We start from the raw sequence: 15277 nt of genomic DNA on the forward strand, positions 1-15277 counted from the left end.
CAGAGTGCTCTATGGAAACAAGATCACGGAGATTCCCCAGGGCCTTTTTGATGATCTTGTGTCTCTGCAGCTGCTGTGAGTATGATCCCTTCCTCTTCTTTATTTTACTGACTAGCTAGATTTATTGTTCTTTCAGCTTCTGACATTAATAGAACCACCTTTTCCACTGCAAACTCACTGGGATGTGCTAGTCTGTTGTCTCTGTGTCAGGCAAGAGGGAGGCAAGGGCTAAAAAAACTAAAAAAGGAAGGTGTCAACAGTTTTATAGCACAGTGTGTATAATGGATAATAGACACAGAGGATTTAAGTGCGGGGAGGAAATGAGAGACTCGGTCCAAGAAAGGAAATTTGGTCACCGGCTGATGCGTAGGTGGGGATGCCATCTGATTGTTTTTACACATTTAGCACTTGTGGTTGAATGTCTGGATCCTTCAGGGCTTCTGTGCTGCAAGAACCTGCTGGGGCAAGTGAAAGGGCAACGTGAGAGGTCAGATTGCTGCAACTCATGCTCAGTTCCACGTTCTTATTATGTCAGTTGGGGCTTAGTTGCAAGAGAAATGATTTTACAGTATATTGTTATTTAAAGTATTTTTATGCCATGTGTGATTCAACTTGCAGTCATGATCAGGGTAAGATATATAGAGAGATATTCACTATGTGTTAATGGAGCAGAAAAAATTTCCTAAGCCAAATGTGAAATTGTACATTTCACTCACTGTTGTCTCCATGATCACATTGGGAACCAGTAACTCCTTCAAAGGGAAGGGAATCCATCCAGTCAGTAGAGGGCACAGCAGGGAAGTGAGTTTAATGTGTATTCCTAATGTTCTGATTGCCATCATGGATGATGCACTCAGAAAATAAAGGTGATGTATCAAAAGTGAGTCAACTCTGGTTTATGTCACATACAGCACTCCACCCCAAACAGTAAATCATATTCAATATAGAATATGAAGTAGCTTTTAGACATGTTACTTGAAGCCTTTCTGAGGATCCTGATGTAGCCAGCAATGAATTTCCCAAGGATTGTCATTGCCATTGGATGTGTCACTGTGACTGCAGCCTTTGCTGCCCCTATATGGGATAGCAGAGTCAGCTTAGATTTAGATCAGCATCCATGAGCAAAGCCAAACAAGTAAAATGAGGTCACTGAAATGACTCCTATGCTAAGTGAAGGACTACTCAGATGTATAATTTATGCACAAGACCTTAATTGGTGACATGGACCACCCTGTCCCAGAGCAGGGCAAGCAAGAGCCCCTTTGGTTTGGCTGTGACAGTCCCTGAGCTGGGCAGTGGGAGCTGCCTATTGTTTTATCTGCACCTTATGCACCTTTTCCTGGCATCTCCTTTCCTCTCTCCTGCCCCAAACCTCACAAGTTTTCTGGTACTTCAGTGTTTCCATGGCAGCCTGGGCAGTAAGAGAAATGTTGGAGATGGTTTTGCAGGTGTGAGGACAATAATTATGAAAGTTCAGAGGAGCTGGGACTTGTCCTACTTTGACCTCTGAGAAAAAAAATCTATTTTAAAAAATCAGGGATTTAAAACCGTCCTCTGCAACACAAATATTTTACAACTTTGAAGAGATACTCTTCAAGACTTGTTCTGTCTAATCCAGGACACTTTACAGATAGAATCCTTCCCAGCAGGAAAAATAAATAAGAAAATCACTCAACACATGGATCACTGTGTCCTATAAAAATATGGGTCTAGAACTTCTGCATAAAGCATTTAGCAATTTTTAACTCCTTTATAGAATAGTCCTGGCGTGCATGTAGAGTGGCCTTCAGTGAAGTGCACATTTAAGACAATATAAGATTGTTTTTAGTCAGAATTAGCTCAAGTGATGCCTTGTTGTTAAGGAGACAAAATCTATGTGCCAGGGAACCACTGAAAGGTGTTGTGCTTCAGCTATTTAAACATTCTCAAGCTGAGACAATGTAAGTAGGTTGCCCCATTTTGGGATTCCCAAAATACCATGACCCTGGAGCTTTCCTGGGTTTTCTCGAGCGTGTTTGTATGTAAAGTATCTTTTGGCAAGGAGAGCACTCGATGATCATGTTTTAAATGCAAACAAATGGCTGCAGCTTTTTGGATTGTGGCTTTGAAGCAGCTGCTCTGGGATTGCTTGTAGTATTTTAATGGCTACTAAAAAAAAAATAAATGGCATTCGTTGGTCTTAGACCTGCTGTTGAACAATTGGAAGAGTGCCCTGTGATTAGATCTAATTTAGTGTTGCATGGGCACTAGATTGGATTTCTTCTTATTAGTCTGGAGACACTCTGATAAGAACACTCTGATTAAGGTATCCTGGTAGCCTGTCTGATTTCCTGAGCTGGAGCAGGAGCAGTTTTGTAAATGTACTGGCTTTATAACAAAGCAGGACATAGTGACAAAAAAGGGAGTCCTTGTGGGTCCTTTATTACTTAGAAGGAAAAAACTATTATTAGAAAGAAAAGATATTACTTAAAAGGGAAAAAATAATTACTGTGAAATTTCAGAACAGATAATATTGTTATTAATTGTTTTGGGTAGAACTCATCAGAGTTTCTCAGACATGTAATTATTCTTCAGTTTAAATATACTGTCACAATATGGGCCAGAATTATTCTGTATTCTGGCTGAATTGTTTTCTGTAAGGGCCTAACACTGGTGTCAGGAGCCCCAGAGCTGGATTAAAGGAGTTCTCATCTCAGGCATGGTCAAAGTGTCCTGTTGACTTTGGTGCCAGGGAAATGAATTCAGAACTAGTTTTAGACCACCTGGCTGGCATCAGCATTCCACATTTCTGCCCTATAAGGCAGAGGTGGTGAGCCAGGATTATATTATATTTGGCAAGAAAATAACTAGGCATGGTTAGATACTAATAAGGGTTTGGAGGTTTTTTGTTGAGGGACTAGGGTGTGGTTTCAATGGGCTTTTTTTAAATCCTATGGGTTTAATTCAAAATGTTGTTTCTGAAGTTTCATTATAAGTAACTATCTTAAGTAGTTAACTTTACCCACAAAAATAATTGCAATTGGATTTTTGTTAAATTGCTGATTTCACAAATCTTATGTGTTTCTTAAGTATTCAGTGGTAACCAAGAGAGCAGCAAAAACGATTCTTTGAGTCCAAGTACACATCTGTTCTGTGGAGCAGAAGCTTTTCTTGGACCATGTAGTTTTCCTTATCCTTTTTGAAGGTGCCAGAGGAGAGGATGATAGAAAGCTTTGTAGCTACTGTACCCTACCCTAAAAGAAAAACTTCTTTTCAGCAGGTTGTATCAAGTGCCTTCTAGGAATTTGAGGTCAATTTGGGTTTGAGAGATCTATGTTGTTTTCCAGAAGGGGATAACTGAGTTGTTTTAGCTTTTGTGGGTTTATTTGATACAGTGAATGGAAACTTTCCTTTTATTAGGGGAGAAATTCATCCAAGCTGTGAAATAGTGTTTGATTAATTTAATTGTTTTCATTTCTTGCATTGAAATGCCAAAAGAATGGCAAGGGCTTCAGCTTAAGGTGGAAGTTTTCCACCATTAGCTGTGGATGGTTAGTCCAAGAGACCTTCAGCTGACCTTGGGCTTTCTAGAAACTGGAAGACATTTAAATGTCCTGCTCAGCTGTCCTTCAGTCTCCTGGAACGTGGACAGGCTCTTTCAGGAACCCCTGAGGTTGCCAGAGTGCTGCCAATCACTGCAGCGGGGCACAGCACAGCCCTGCAGCTCCTTCCCTCCAGGCAGCCCTGGGACAGATAAACCCAAACCCAGCAATGGGCACCAGGTTTTTGAGCCATCATTTGTCATGTCTCAGTGAAACACTTCCCTCCCTGCACCCAGACTCAAACAAACACTCTGGGAGCCTTTTTACTGCAGCCCTACGCTGGGCTCTGGCTGCTGGAACAAGGAGCTATCGTAAAATCTCTGCTGTTTAAAGAGGCTGTATAGCACAATAATATGAGGGATGAAGTCTCATTTCTCAAATGTCTGGCAAGTAACAGTTTTCAATAAATCCTTTTCTTTGAGGAAATTTACTTTGCATAGTTACTAATCATACGAGTGCTCAGGAGTGTTGTTCCTAAATCTTCTGCTTGTGATGCTCAGTTTTACTGAGCAAGAAAAATCCCCATAGTGGGCTCTGGTTTGATGTTGCTAAACATCAGGAGATCTACTCCTGTGGTACATATATTTTAAAATCAGAGGCTTGTTGTGTTTCTCTCTCAAAAAACAAAGCCAAAATCATACAGCCTCCTCCTCCTTCACCTAATACCTGGTCATGGGGGAAAACTCAACGCTGCACTTGGAAAGGAACAAAAATCGTATTGGTGCCTGGAGTTTGACATATTGACAGATAAAGTGATGTCAGAAGTGGTGACAAATTATCACTCATCTAACCTGGGTTAAAATTGGAACTAGATATAATATTTACAACTTCAGCTGACCCTAAAATAGACTTGAATGAAGTGACAAGTCATGTGTGTGCTTTCCGAAACTCCTGTCATCAGTCTTCCCAAAATTCAACGGATCAAGTTTTGATTTGAGTGATTCTTACATTTTTTTCTAACTTGCTTTTTGTTCTGTTTTTTCTGGGATGAATAAGGCAGATAATTGGTATCCCCAGCTTTTTTCTGGTGAGGTTGCATGGAAAGTATCTTTGTGGCAAATTTGCCAAGTTTGAAGTGCTTGTGTTGATTATTAATTCTAAATTGAATCCCAGTACTGAAGAGCTTAAAGCAGGATCTACCAATTATTTAGAGTGTACTTTTGGGGCTTGATCATTCTCAAAGGGAATGAATGCTGTGATGTACAAACTCATACAGAGTATTTAAAAACAGAATGTACATAAATTCCAGTATTTGGCATTGTATACATTGCACTGTTGTATACATAAATATATTACCCAGCTATGTAAACAGTACAGAAATGTCAGAATAAAGAAAGTACAGTTTTCCATCTACAAGTCTTTAATATCACAGTAGTTTCTTCTCTTGCCCGTAGTGATTTGGGCTTTAAGTGATGTATAAAATCATTTTGTTCTGTGGAGTTCTTAATTTTTCTCATGGAGAATAGACAGCAGTCAGAAAAAAAAAATAAAAAAGAGAGAGAGAGACCTTGTGATTAAATGTAAGGGGAAAACATTTTCTCAGTGATGTCAGGTAGTGGGAGTAGGCTGCCCAGAAAGCTGTGCATCCTCTGTCCTTCAAGGTTTTAAAGACCAGACTATATCCATACTGGATAAAGCTCAAGGTAACCCAATATGACCTTGCAGCTCATCCTGTTTTGGCTGTCTATCAGGACAAGAAACCACTGGGGCTTCCTGGAATTCTGAATTATCCTGTGATCTGGTGATCTGCATTGACTGTGCATGAATGAGTCATGCTTTGAGTGGGTTTCAGACCAGATGACCTGGAGGTTCTCTGCAACCCTATGTCACTTCTGGGATCTGTGAACATAAATTCTTAGCAAAATGGCAAACAAGCTTTTCTCTTGATTACTCAAAATATTTCTGGCTACAGCGTAGAGACTATGGCACTCTCACCCTTCCAGTCCAGGACAGAATGCTCTCCTCACAGACCTGTTTAATAGCTTTAGAATTGCTTTCCAGCCATTTGCCTCAAGCTTTTTTCCTTCAGATTTCTGCATTTAGGTCGCTATTGTGATAATGTTACTAAACTCAATAGCCGCTGTTAAAAGTGAGGAAGCAGCATCTGCCAGACTCAGAAATACAATTACAGTCAAGCACTAATGAAAGACTGCAGCAGCATCTGCCTTTCCTGTGTCACTGGTGCATGCAGCTTCCCAAAACAACTGCTCATCCCCACGTCAATGTGACCCAGCAGCCCCTCTGACGCCAGGGCTCTGAGCTGGGCTCTCCTGACAGAACTCTCCTTGTTGTTATTACTTACAAATCTAGATCTGCTAGACCTGAAAGTTGTGAAAATGTGTTTGTTCCGTTGTGCATCTGAATTGTCATGGGTTTATCTAGAATCAGCTGTGATCTAACCTGTGATCTAACCAGAAATTAGACATTATTGAATTTCAAAGAGCAGAAGTCTGGGTGCTGTGACAACACATGTGTATAATTCTCCAGGTAGTAACAGAAGCACCACAGGATTGTTTTGTGGGTGCTTTTCAACCAGAGTTGCAAGCTTTTGGATCAGAAGAGGAATTTCTGAAATCTCTTTCTAAATTCCCACCAAAACAGGACTGTCAGACTGTGCTCTGTGCTTCCTTCTTGACTCATTATCAGCTCCTGACTTTTCCATTTTAATTTACTGTGAATAAATTTGTCATCACCATCATCCAGTTTCCTGAACATGGAGAAACACTTGAAGCTGGTTAAGCAAGCATGATGATGATTTCATGCTGGTTGTTATCAACTGAAGCACTGACAGACTCTTCAGTGGTCAGTCATCACATTAGAAAATGTAAATTTTAGTAGATGCTTAAATATCTCGACACAGTGAGAGATACTCAAAATGCTCCCTGATGGTCCAGACCATCTTAAAATGTTCCTGAAACTTAATACAATTATTTTGCCAATAACTAGGCAGGGGCACACAATTCTGTCATTAGATGTTGCTTGTCATTGGCTGCTGGGATGACCAAGTGCTTGACTAGATATTGCTGTATTGACACTTCAGCTGTTCTCCCTTGAAAAAATTGTGCTAAATCAAGGATGACACTTGATTCCCTATAAATTTCAAGAGAGAATTCTGGAAAATACATGCTTTTTACTTCCTGTAAGGGGTATTGTATATCCTAAGGAAAGCTTTCTGTGAGAATTCTTTCTTTGCTGCCTTATAATTCTCCTGAATGAAGGTGAAGCCTTCAACTATTGATATTCTATAAAGGTCATGCCTGTTCAATTTGTATTCTGCTGTTACCCAGGCAAAACTGTTACCCAGTTCTCCTTCCCCTACAAGTCTCCTGTGCTTCTTACATCTGTTTTTTCTGGTGAGTTCTCATTTTCCCCAGTGGAGTCTGGCATGTGGGATGTGCCAGCCATTTCATGGGATGCCAAACATTTTCATTCTCATCGTGTTGTCGTTGCTGTCAAAACACAAAGCTGGTGAAAAAGGAAGAGAAGCTTTTCAGTGCCTCGGTGCAGCTTTTCTCCCCAGCACTTTCCTTTAGGCTCACTCCTGTATTTAGGATGATTCCTGCTCTGTCCTGGAGCACCAGAGACCAGCCTGCAGTCCCCAGCACGTGTGAGGTTGCCAGGCTGCTGTTGATTCTTCAAGTTTTGTGGTTATTTCATGATAGTTTGATTAGTTGACTTCACTGAGATAAAAATACAAACATGGCTAAGGGTAAAAGCCATATAAACATTCCCATTTGCTCTTAAAAAACAATTTTTTCAGTCATTTTGGGTTTGGAGTTCAGAATGTTATTTAAATGTTAATCACTTGAAGCTGTGCTTGGGCATATAATTCAATTATGGGACCATCTTAATTATGCAGATGGTGCTTATGGGCAGCTGATACAATTACAGAGCCAATTCAGTGCACATTCATTTCAAGGGCTTAGCTGAAACACGTTATTATTTCAATGTGTGTGGACAAATCCACTTTTTCAGGAAATGGGTTCATGGAATTGTAATAGTGCTCTGCTCAGCTCGTTGTTTCAATGGTGTGCAAACCACAAGGTTTTTAACCATTCTGCCTTGTGCTGTGGTGGTCCAAGGCTTGTGAGAGGTTTCTTCATGTTTTTTACATATCCAGAGGGATGAAAATGGGGGCTTGAGTTACTAATCCATCATCCCTCTGGGTAGCAGGCGATTTTATTTCTACTTGAATTATTTAACCTCCTTTTGAATGGTGCCCCACATCTGGAGGCCGTGTGTAAATCTCATCCAATCAAGCTGATAACAAAATAGGAGAATTAGTGGAATTTACTTTCACCATGAATTGGTGCAAAAATAAATACGGTGTAATTCCTGCTAAAATAGAACTCCATTTTTAATGTTATTTCTTCTTTTGGTGTAAGTCCCATAAAGGAATCTTTACTGTGTTTTATGGCCTGGTTCAGTGTTCAAGGAAGATTCTGCTTCCTGGAATGTTTTTCTCATCTGCCTTTGTGTTAGTTTAAAAAACCTCTTAAAACCACTTTTAACTCCATGTGAGGCCTGCCTTGTATACTTAATTAAAAATTAGATGCCATTAGTGGAGCTGGGATAATGAAGAAAGATTAAGTAAAGAACTGAGATTTATAGAGGGGAATATTCATAGCGGATATTTTAAAATAACTGAGGGTTTTGAAAGGAATATGAACCTTAATGGTTCTGGCCAAAAGTCATCATCTAACTCACAGTAAATAGTAGGAAAAAATTTTTAGGGATGATGTATTCTGCTTCCTCAGTTTTTCACTTCTCCCCCTGTTTCTCACTGATTCTGCGCAGAAATAATCATTAATATATCTCACCATGCACCCCATGTGGGTACACCTGGATTACTGTTGAACAGACTATCTGTGATACACAGAATAGGTGGTGTCACCTCAGAAAAGCTGCTCAGGACCTGAATTCCCACTTCCAAACAGTCTGCACAAGCACTTTTCTGTTCCACATTACTCAGATGCTTAAAGGAGAGTGTGTGCCTCTGTATTTGTGGCTGTGTAGAGGATCAGTTGCTCTCATTTTCAGTGTTTGGCTCTAAATAAATGTCACAGATTATATCACCATGAACATAGTCATCAAAAGTTGTGCCAGGAAACCTGGTCACATTGTAAATTCTATTTTCCAGCATGGGGTTTATTCATGTTTTGTTGAAACTAATGGGAGAATGAATCTGGATCCAGTGTATCCACTGCAGTTGCAGGTCAGTTTTGCTCAGAGGGTTTTTCAGTGGGATGGATCAGTAATGTGGACTTTGTGCCTGATCTTTGCTCAGGAGGGAGCAGCATCTGCCCAGAGCAGCTCTGCTGTGCCCTCCTGAGGCATCCCAAGGAGACACACTGGTTACCCACATGTGGAAATACACCTGTAGTTCAGTTGTAAATTCTCTTATTGCTGAGACTGTTTTCATTTTTGTTTTATGCCTTGTTACAAGTACTGCTTGCAACATAAACCATTACTATAATACTGGGGGGAAAATAGCATCTGGCAAAATCACTTGTAGTACATACTTGTTCTCAGTTTTGTTCCTGGGTTGCTCAGGTGCCAAGCCTATGTCATGGGACAGGAACAGCCAAACCAAGCTGGTGTGCATTTCCTAAAATTGGGGTCAGACCAGGGCAAAAGGACAAGGGGTAGAAACCAAAGGATTTGTAACGTCTAAGAGCATGTCTAGGGATATTGTTCAAAATTCAATACCTCGTTCTGCCTCCTACTACCTTGTTAATCCATTATTTATGGATGAGATACTCTACAAGCTGGAAAGAGAAATGCAGGATGTGTGAGATCCTAGAGGAGGAAGTTGTTTTGGTTTGGACACACAAATGGCTGTAAGAAGCCAGCAGGAAGGGGTGGAGTTGCTGTTGGATTGAAGGAGGAGGAGCTGTTCCTGTAGCCCAATGGGAAAATCATCCTTTTACTTTTGGGGGAGCCAACAGGAGTGTGGATTAGGTGTCATGGAAATACAGATTCCAGAGGGGTCATACTAGTGCTGCTTATGATTTCATAAAATTGTTTTAGCTATTAGTTCATGCAAAAATGTAGCCTCATTTATCCATCATTGCCTTCTATGGGATTTTGTCTCAACTCATGTCAAACTTCATTTTCTACAACGTATAAAGGAGGAAATCTGGGTAAATCGATTCTGACTTTCCTGTAGGCTGGGAAGGGGAGTTCTCTTTTGGAGCCCTCTCATTCCAAAGCATTCCTGTTCTCCTGGAGTTCTCCATGCTGCCCAAGTCTGCATTCATCTCCTGGGTATCACAAATACTGTGACTTTTGGCTGCAGCAACAGGGCTCTGCCCAAACAACAGTGGGAGCAGAGAACTGTAATGAGTGTGTGATGTCCCAGAGGTTTCAGGCATGTAAAGGCAGAGGAAGCATGTTCTGAATCACTTTTTGGAGAAAAGCATCACATGCAGCTAGCAAGCTTGTATTTCTTCCTGTGTGGCTGCCCTCTTGTCTTTAGTGGTGTCTGTGAGGTTTGTTGGGAATGGAAGCTCCCTGTGCTGTTGGAGGTGTCTTGAAAATGATGCATTTGCTTGCTGAGGAATAGAGGATATGTTTCCCTTTTTGCCTATAAACATTATTTGTTGTCTTTTTTCATGTTAGTGTGCTGCCTCACAGAGAGCCACATTGATGCAATATTTAGTCCTTTAAATTCATTGAGAAGGGAAGAATTTTGTGTTCAAGAGAACTGAGTTAAAAAACATGTACTGTTTATCATTTTTCTCAGGCTGGTAGTAGTCAGAAAATGTGGATTATGACTTTGCTAAGAGGAATAGGTAATTTCCTGCCTATTTCCCTTCTAAGTGCAGGATACCACCATGCAGGTGACAGCGACAAATTAAGTGTTCTTGTGTTTGATTGTCTCAGCAGGAGATGCAGCTTGTTGTTGGGTTTGTATATACTGATTACATGGGGCAGAACTCTGGATGGATCTAAGAAAACTTGCACAAGTACTGTACTGTCCAAGATTTTCCTGCTGAACTGCTTAGTTCCATCAGCTGGTTGCTGTGTAATTGTAAAATATATGGGGTTTTTTTAAATAGTATTTAAATTGCCTTCATGTTGCTGCTTTTCCACAACTGCACAGGACTCTGGTGTGACTGGAATTCATAGAATTGTGGGACAGTTGAGTGATCACTTGACAATAGTCTGGAGAACCCTTCCCTAAAGCAGACCCACCTTACCAGGTTGCTCATGGCTTTATTCGGTGTCACTTTGAAAACCTCCAAGGACAGGGACTGAGGACATGGCTCCTATGGCAGCCTGGGCCCGTACCTGGCTGTCCTTGGGTGTGAACTGAGTTTCCTTTCAGTAAATTTTAGCCCAGACCTTACACTTCCCTCTTTTTGTCTCCCAGGAGAAGCCTCTTTTTAATCTTCTGTTATCAAATTAACCCTGCACTCCTTATCAAAAGATTACAAACTCCCAGAATTTCACTTAGACTTAAGACAGCTGCTGGTAGAGAAAATTGAAAAATGAGGGTTTTTCTCACTGTGGGCTGTGTGTGCATGGAATAGCAAGGTGGGGAGTAATTTTTATTCCTGTGTCTATTAAGCTGAAGGCTTCCTTAAATATTTGTGTAGAATTTTGAGTAAATTGGGAGAGGGGTAGGTGTACAACCCCCACCCCAGTTTTTAAGCATTCTAAAATGGCTAGCACTGTTATATGTCTGTATATTCTCCAGCTATGAAAGCACTCATGTCCACTGTGAGTTTTTCACCTTTTAAATGTAACAGGCAAATGAAGCCTTTACATGTGGTTTAGCTTTGGTGACGAGGTTAATATTTCTTTTAGATTTAACCCCAAAGTCCAGTCTATCTTTATTTGATTATTAGAAGATTAATGAATTCTAAACCTTTTCTCTGTTTTCAGGCTTCTCAATGCCAACAAGATCAACTGCCTAAGGGTAAACACGTTCCAAGGTCTGCATAATCTCAAACTGTTATCTCTTTATGACAACAAACTGCAGACCGTCAGCAAGGGGCTCTTTGCACCTCTGCGATCGATCCAGACCCTGTAAGTATGCAGCCATATCAGAAATGACAGCTCCCTCTTTCCCCACCAAAGATCCTGCCTGTCTCTGCACCTGACATGAAGACAGTTTGGGAGAGACATCCGTGTAGCAGCCCCTCCTTTCCTCACTGAGAGAAAAGGAACAAGGAGAAGAAGTGTTGCATCAGTGCAGCGAGGGCAGGATCGACACAGCCTGCCCTTAGTGACAGAAATGTCAGAACTGTGTGAAGCTCAGGCTGTTTGTTGGGGAGATAATGTGTGTGTTTGACTCTGGATAAGATATGAACAGCAGATTCTATTAGGATCATTGCCTAACAGTTTTTAATGAGCCAATGAGTTGGCATCTCTCCTGCCTGGGTCTGACTCCTGCTGTGCAGTTCGTGACTTCTGTAACCACATTTCAGCTGACATTCCACTTAAGGGGAATGATATGTTGCATTATTTGATCCATTAAGAAAATCCACTAAACATTCTTGAATTTAGAGGCATTAGAATAAGCATCAGAAGCAAAAATATAGAAATGATTCAATATTTTGTAGAAGAAGGTCTCATCCTAAAGTTGTGAGTAATAAGATAATAAGGTAAATAGTACTCCTTCAGAGCTGGAGTTGGCAGCCTGATATTCCAGTATTAAAATATGTATGAGTGTGTATATATATGCATACTGCAGTATCTGTGCACACACACTGCAGTACTGCAATTTTTGTATGCAAATGCACATTTATATATCTTAATATTGGGAAAGCATTGGCTGAATCAGTTCTATAAATGTTTTATATCATATACAAATGAACTGACAGGAATGATTTCTTGCAGCAGAGTTTCTGCCACGTCCTCAGGCAGCCACAAACACAACCTGAATTTCCAGCAGATATTTGGCCAGCATGTATTGCTGCAGACCATTAAGGCATAGGAATAATCATGTACAAGCACCCCCAGCTCTGCCCCCCCAGCTCTGCCATGCTTTCTGCTGCTGCAGCTTGCTGTGTGTGTGCACACACAAACTGGGGCCACAGAGAGGGTTCTCTTACAGAGGTATGTGAGGTTTGTCAGATGAAACAACAGGCTTTTTTAATGTTTATAGCCCTTTGGTTTCCATAGGATTTTGCTGGTGCTCCTGGTGGCCTTTGTTAGAATGGAGTTGTTGCTTCACACCAAGAGACTTTGTCATGAAGTTTTGATTCGTTCTCCCATTTTCAATACTCCAAGTGATTGCCATTTTCTGTGCTTTTTCTCGAGCTGCAAAACCAGACCCAAATTCTGTCTCTATTTGATTTTTTTTGTTCTTTGGACCTTTCAAAGCAGGAATGGCTCTATTGCAACAGGAATCTTGAGTTTCTTCAGGCCCTTCCTGCTCTGTGTGCTCTCCCTTACCAGTCCTGGACAGCCATTGTCCTGTTGTATTTTACACTTATTTGTTCAGTGACAGTTCATAAATACAACTGCAAACAGAAAATAAGTTTCTACAGGTGGAAAACAGTAACAGAGTGAGAGAGTTCTTGTGAGGCTGTAACTTTATACCTCTGTCCAAAGCAAATTGAAACATCTGTCTTTTCTTAACGTGTCTTTGCAGTTACTGGAGAGCTCAGTCCTGCTCCCTTGGAGGTCAGAGGGACTGATGCAAGTTAGCTGAACTGAGATTAGAGCCTGGTCTGGGAAAGACCTGGCAAACTCTCCTGAATCAAGCAAAATAAATTAGAAAAGCAGCAAAAAAACCACTCTTTCTCTCAAAGATGCTCCAGCAGATTTCTGTTACCAAAGTCTAAACACTCAGTTAAAATCAATGTTATAATACCTATTTCCAATTTCTTAGGAAACAAGTTGAGCAAATTTTGGTGAAGGATAGAGTGAAGCTGTACCTTGCCTAAACATTTAAATTAAACCCTTTTGCTCCAGGAAAAAAATACATATAAAGGAAGTACTATTACACCTGATGAGCATGTACAAATACTAATTTCACTCTTGTGAAAAGATTCTGAACCACTTCTGCCTTTGCCCAAAGATCCGAGGTGCTTTCCTAATTCACATTTTGAGCTTGCTGATAAAATTTCTTTTAAACTAGGATACAAAATAATCTTTAGGCGTAAGGTGCATTTCTTTCAAAAGGCAGCATGGGGAAAAGAGAAACCGTGGGACTTGGGAGACAGCAGCAGGTCTGTGTCCTTTAAAGGGGGCTTTACTATTTAATTTGTGTTTCCTCTGTGCGAGGAGAGGACTTGCTGCAGGTTTAACGAGCTGCGAAATTCTCACAGAATTCTCCCATTCAAGTGCAGCTTCCGCCGGGCCTGGGGTGCCTTTTTTGGTTTTGTATTTGTTGGGTTTTTTTCGGGAGCCGATTCAATTACTCCACTCTTCAGCTTCGGCGTCGGTGGGAAAAAAAAAAAAAAACAACAAAAAAACCCCAATGATGGAGCACGGTGTGACAGGTCAGTCCCGATTAAACATGCCATCCTTCTCGTGCAGACATTTAGCTCAGAACCCATTTGTGTGCGACTGCCATCTGAAGTGGCTGGCTGATTACCTGCAGGATAATCCGATCGAGACGAGCGGAGCGCGCTGCAGCAATCCCCGTCGCCTTGCCAACAAACGCATCAGCCAGATCAAGAGCAAGAAGTTCCGCTGCTCAGGTAATTCGTTTAGCCCGCAGCCTGTGCTGCGCTCCCCGCGCAGGGATGGAGCAGGTCCAGAGAGCCCGCTAATCCAATCTGCAGGACAGTGTTTGCTGTAATGGATATTAGGGAGCAGCTTGGAAAATCAAATTTGGGGAAATTCGGTTAGTTCGACAGAAAGCCAATTACCTTATGGATTAAAAAAAAAAAAAAAAAGGGAGAGAGAGAAAAAAAAAAGGCAGTCTATAGCTGTCTTCTCTTAAAAAACAAAGAAAATAAAAAAAGATAAAAGCTTGTGATGTTTAATCGTAAAAATTACTAAATTATGAAATATTAAGGGAAAGCAATGACAATATATGTGAATCCATGTGGGAAATGTTGTATTTTGACGGGATTGTCATTTGTATTTAAGCAGAGCTCTTACAGACCTAATGAGAGCTGAGCTTGAGTTTAGTTCCCACATCTAGAGGGCTGAGAACAGTGTGAGAGGTTTTCATACCACTGGCAGTGGGCATTTCTGATTTGAGATGGGAGTGAAGGGGGGGGTGAGGGAATGGCATCAATTCACTTACTTTCATCCATTCATTTTCCTTACATTCCTAAGTAACACACACTAACTCCAGTAAAATTGCCATCAAAGTTGGTAATGTTTTTGGTTTCAGCAAGCTTTGAATCAAAAGGTGCATAATAATTTAGGCAAAGGTTTTGTGTTGTGAATGAAACAGAAAAATGTTTCCACCTGAAATTAACCTCCAAAGTAACATAACCAGCTTTTTCTTAATCCTGTCTGTTCTTTATTTATGGTTTATTTGTCAGTAAAAGGATATTTCTTGTCTTACACAGCAAAACGAAGCAGATGACTGTGTCTTGCTGTGTTTTTTCCTATTGGTTATATTGGTTATATCTATTTTGGATTACAGCATTTTTGTGTACTGTAAAGACAAGCAGGTTTCAGTGAGCAAATCTATTAGTGTGTACTGAGGAGAAAAATGACTGTTATTGATGGAGTACCTTGCGGTGTTTTCTATGAAAATTACTATGATTTTTCTCTTTCTG

General features: G+C 40.7%; 1 protein-coding gene across 3 annotated transcripts in view; it reads left to right on the forward strand.

Annotated features, from left to right (window-relative positions):
• The window catches only part of SLIT3 (slit guidance ligand 3), a 473506-nt gene that overhangs the window by 331807 nt on the left and 126422 nt on the right, over window positions 1–15277 (forward strand). For all 3 annotated transcript variants that reach the window (XM_083871948.1, XM_083871949.1, XM_083871950.1), the window contains 3 exons: window positions 4–75; window positions 11472–11615; window positions 14076–14239. In XM_083871948.1, coding sequence (XP_083728074.1) covers window positions 4–75; window positions 11472–11615; window positions 14076–14239 — 380 coding nt within the window. The remainder of the gene's footprint in view (window positions 1–3; window positions 76–11471; window positions 11616–14075; window positions 14240–15277) is intronic.

The sequence above is a fragment of the Zosterops lateralis genome (assembly GCF_965231275.1).
Source record: "Zosterops lateralis genome assembly, chromosome: 14".
Lineage (NCBI taxonomy): Eukaryota > Metazoa > Chordata > Aves > Passeriformes > Zosteropidae > Zosterops > Zosterops lateralis.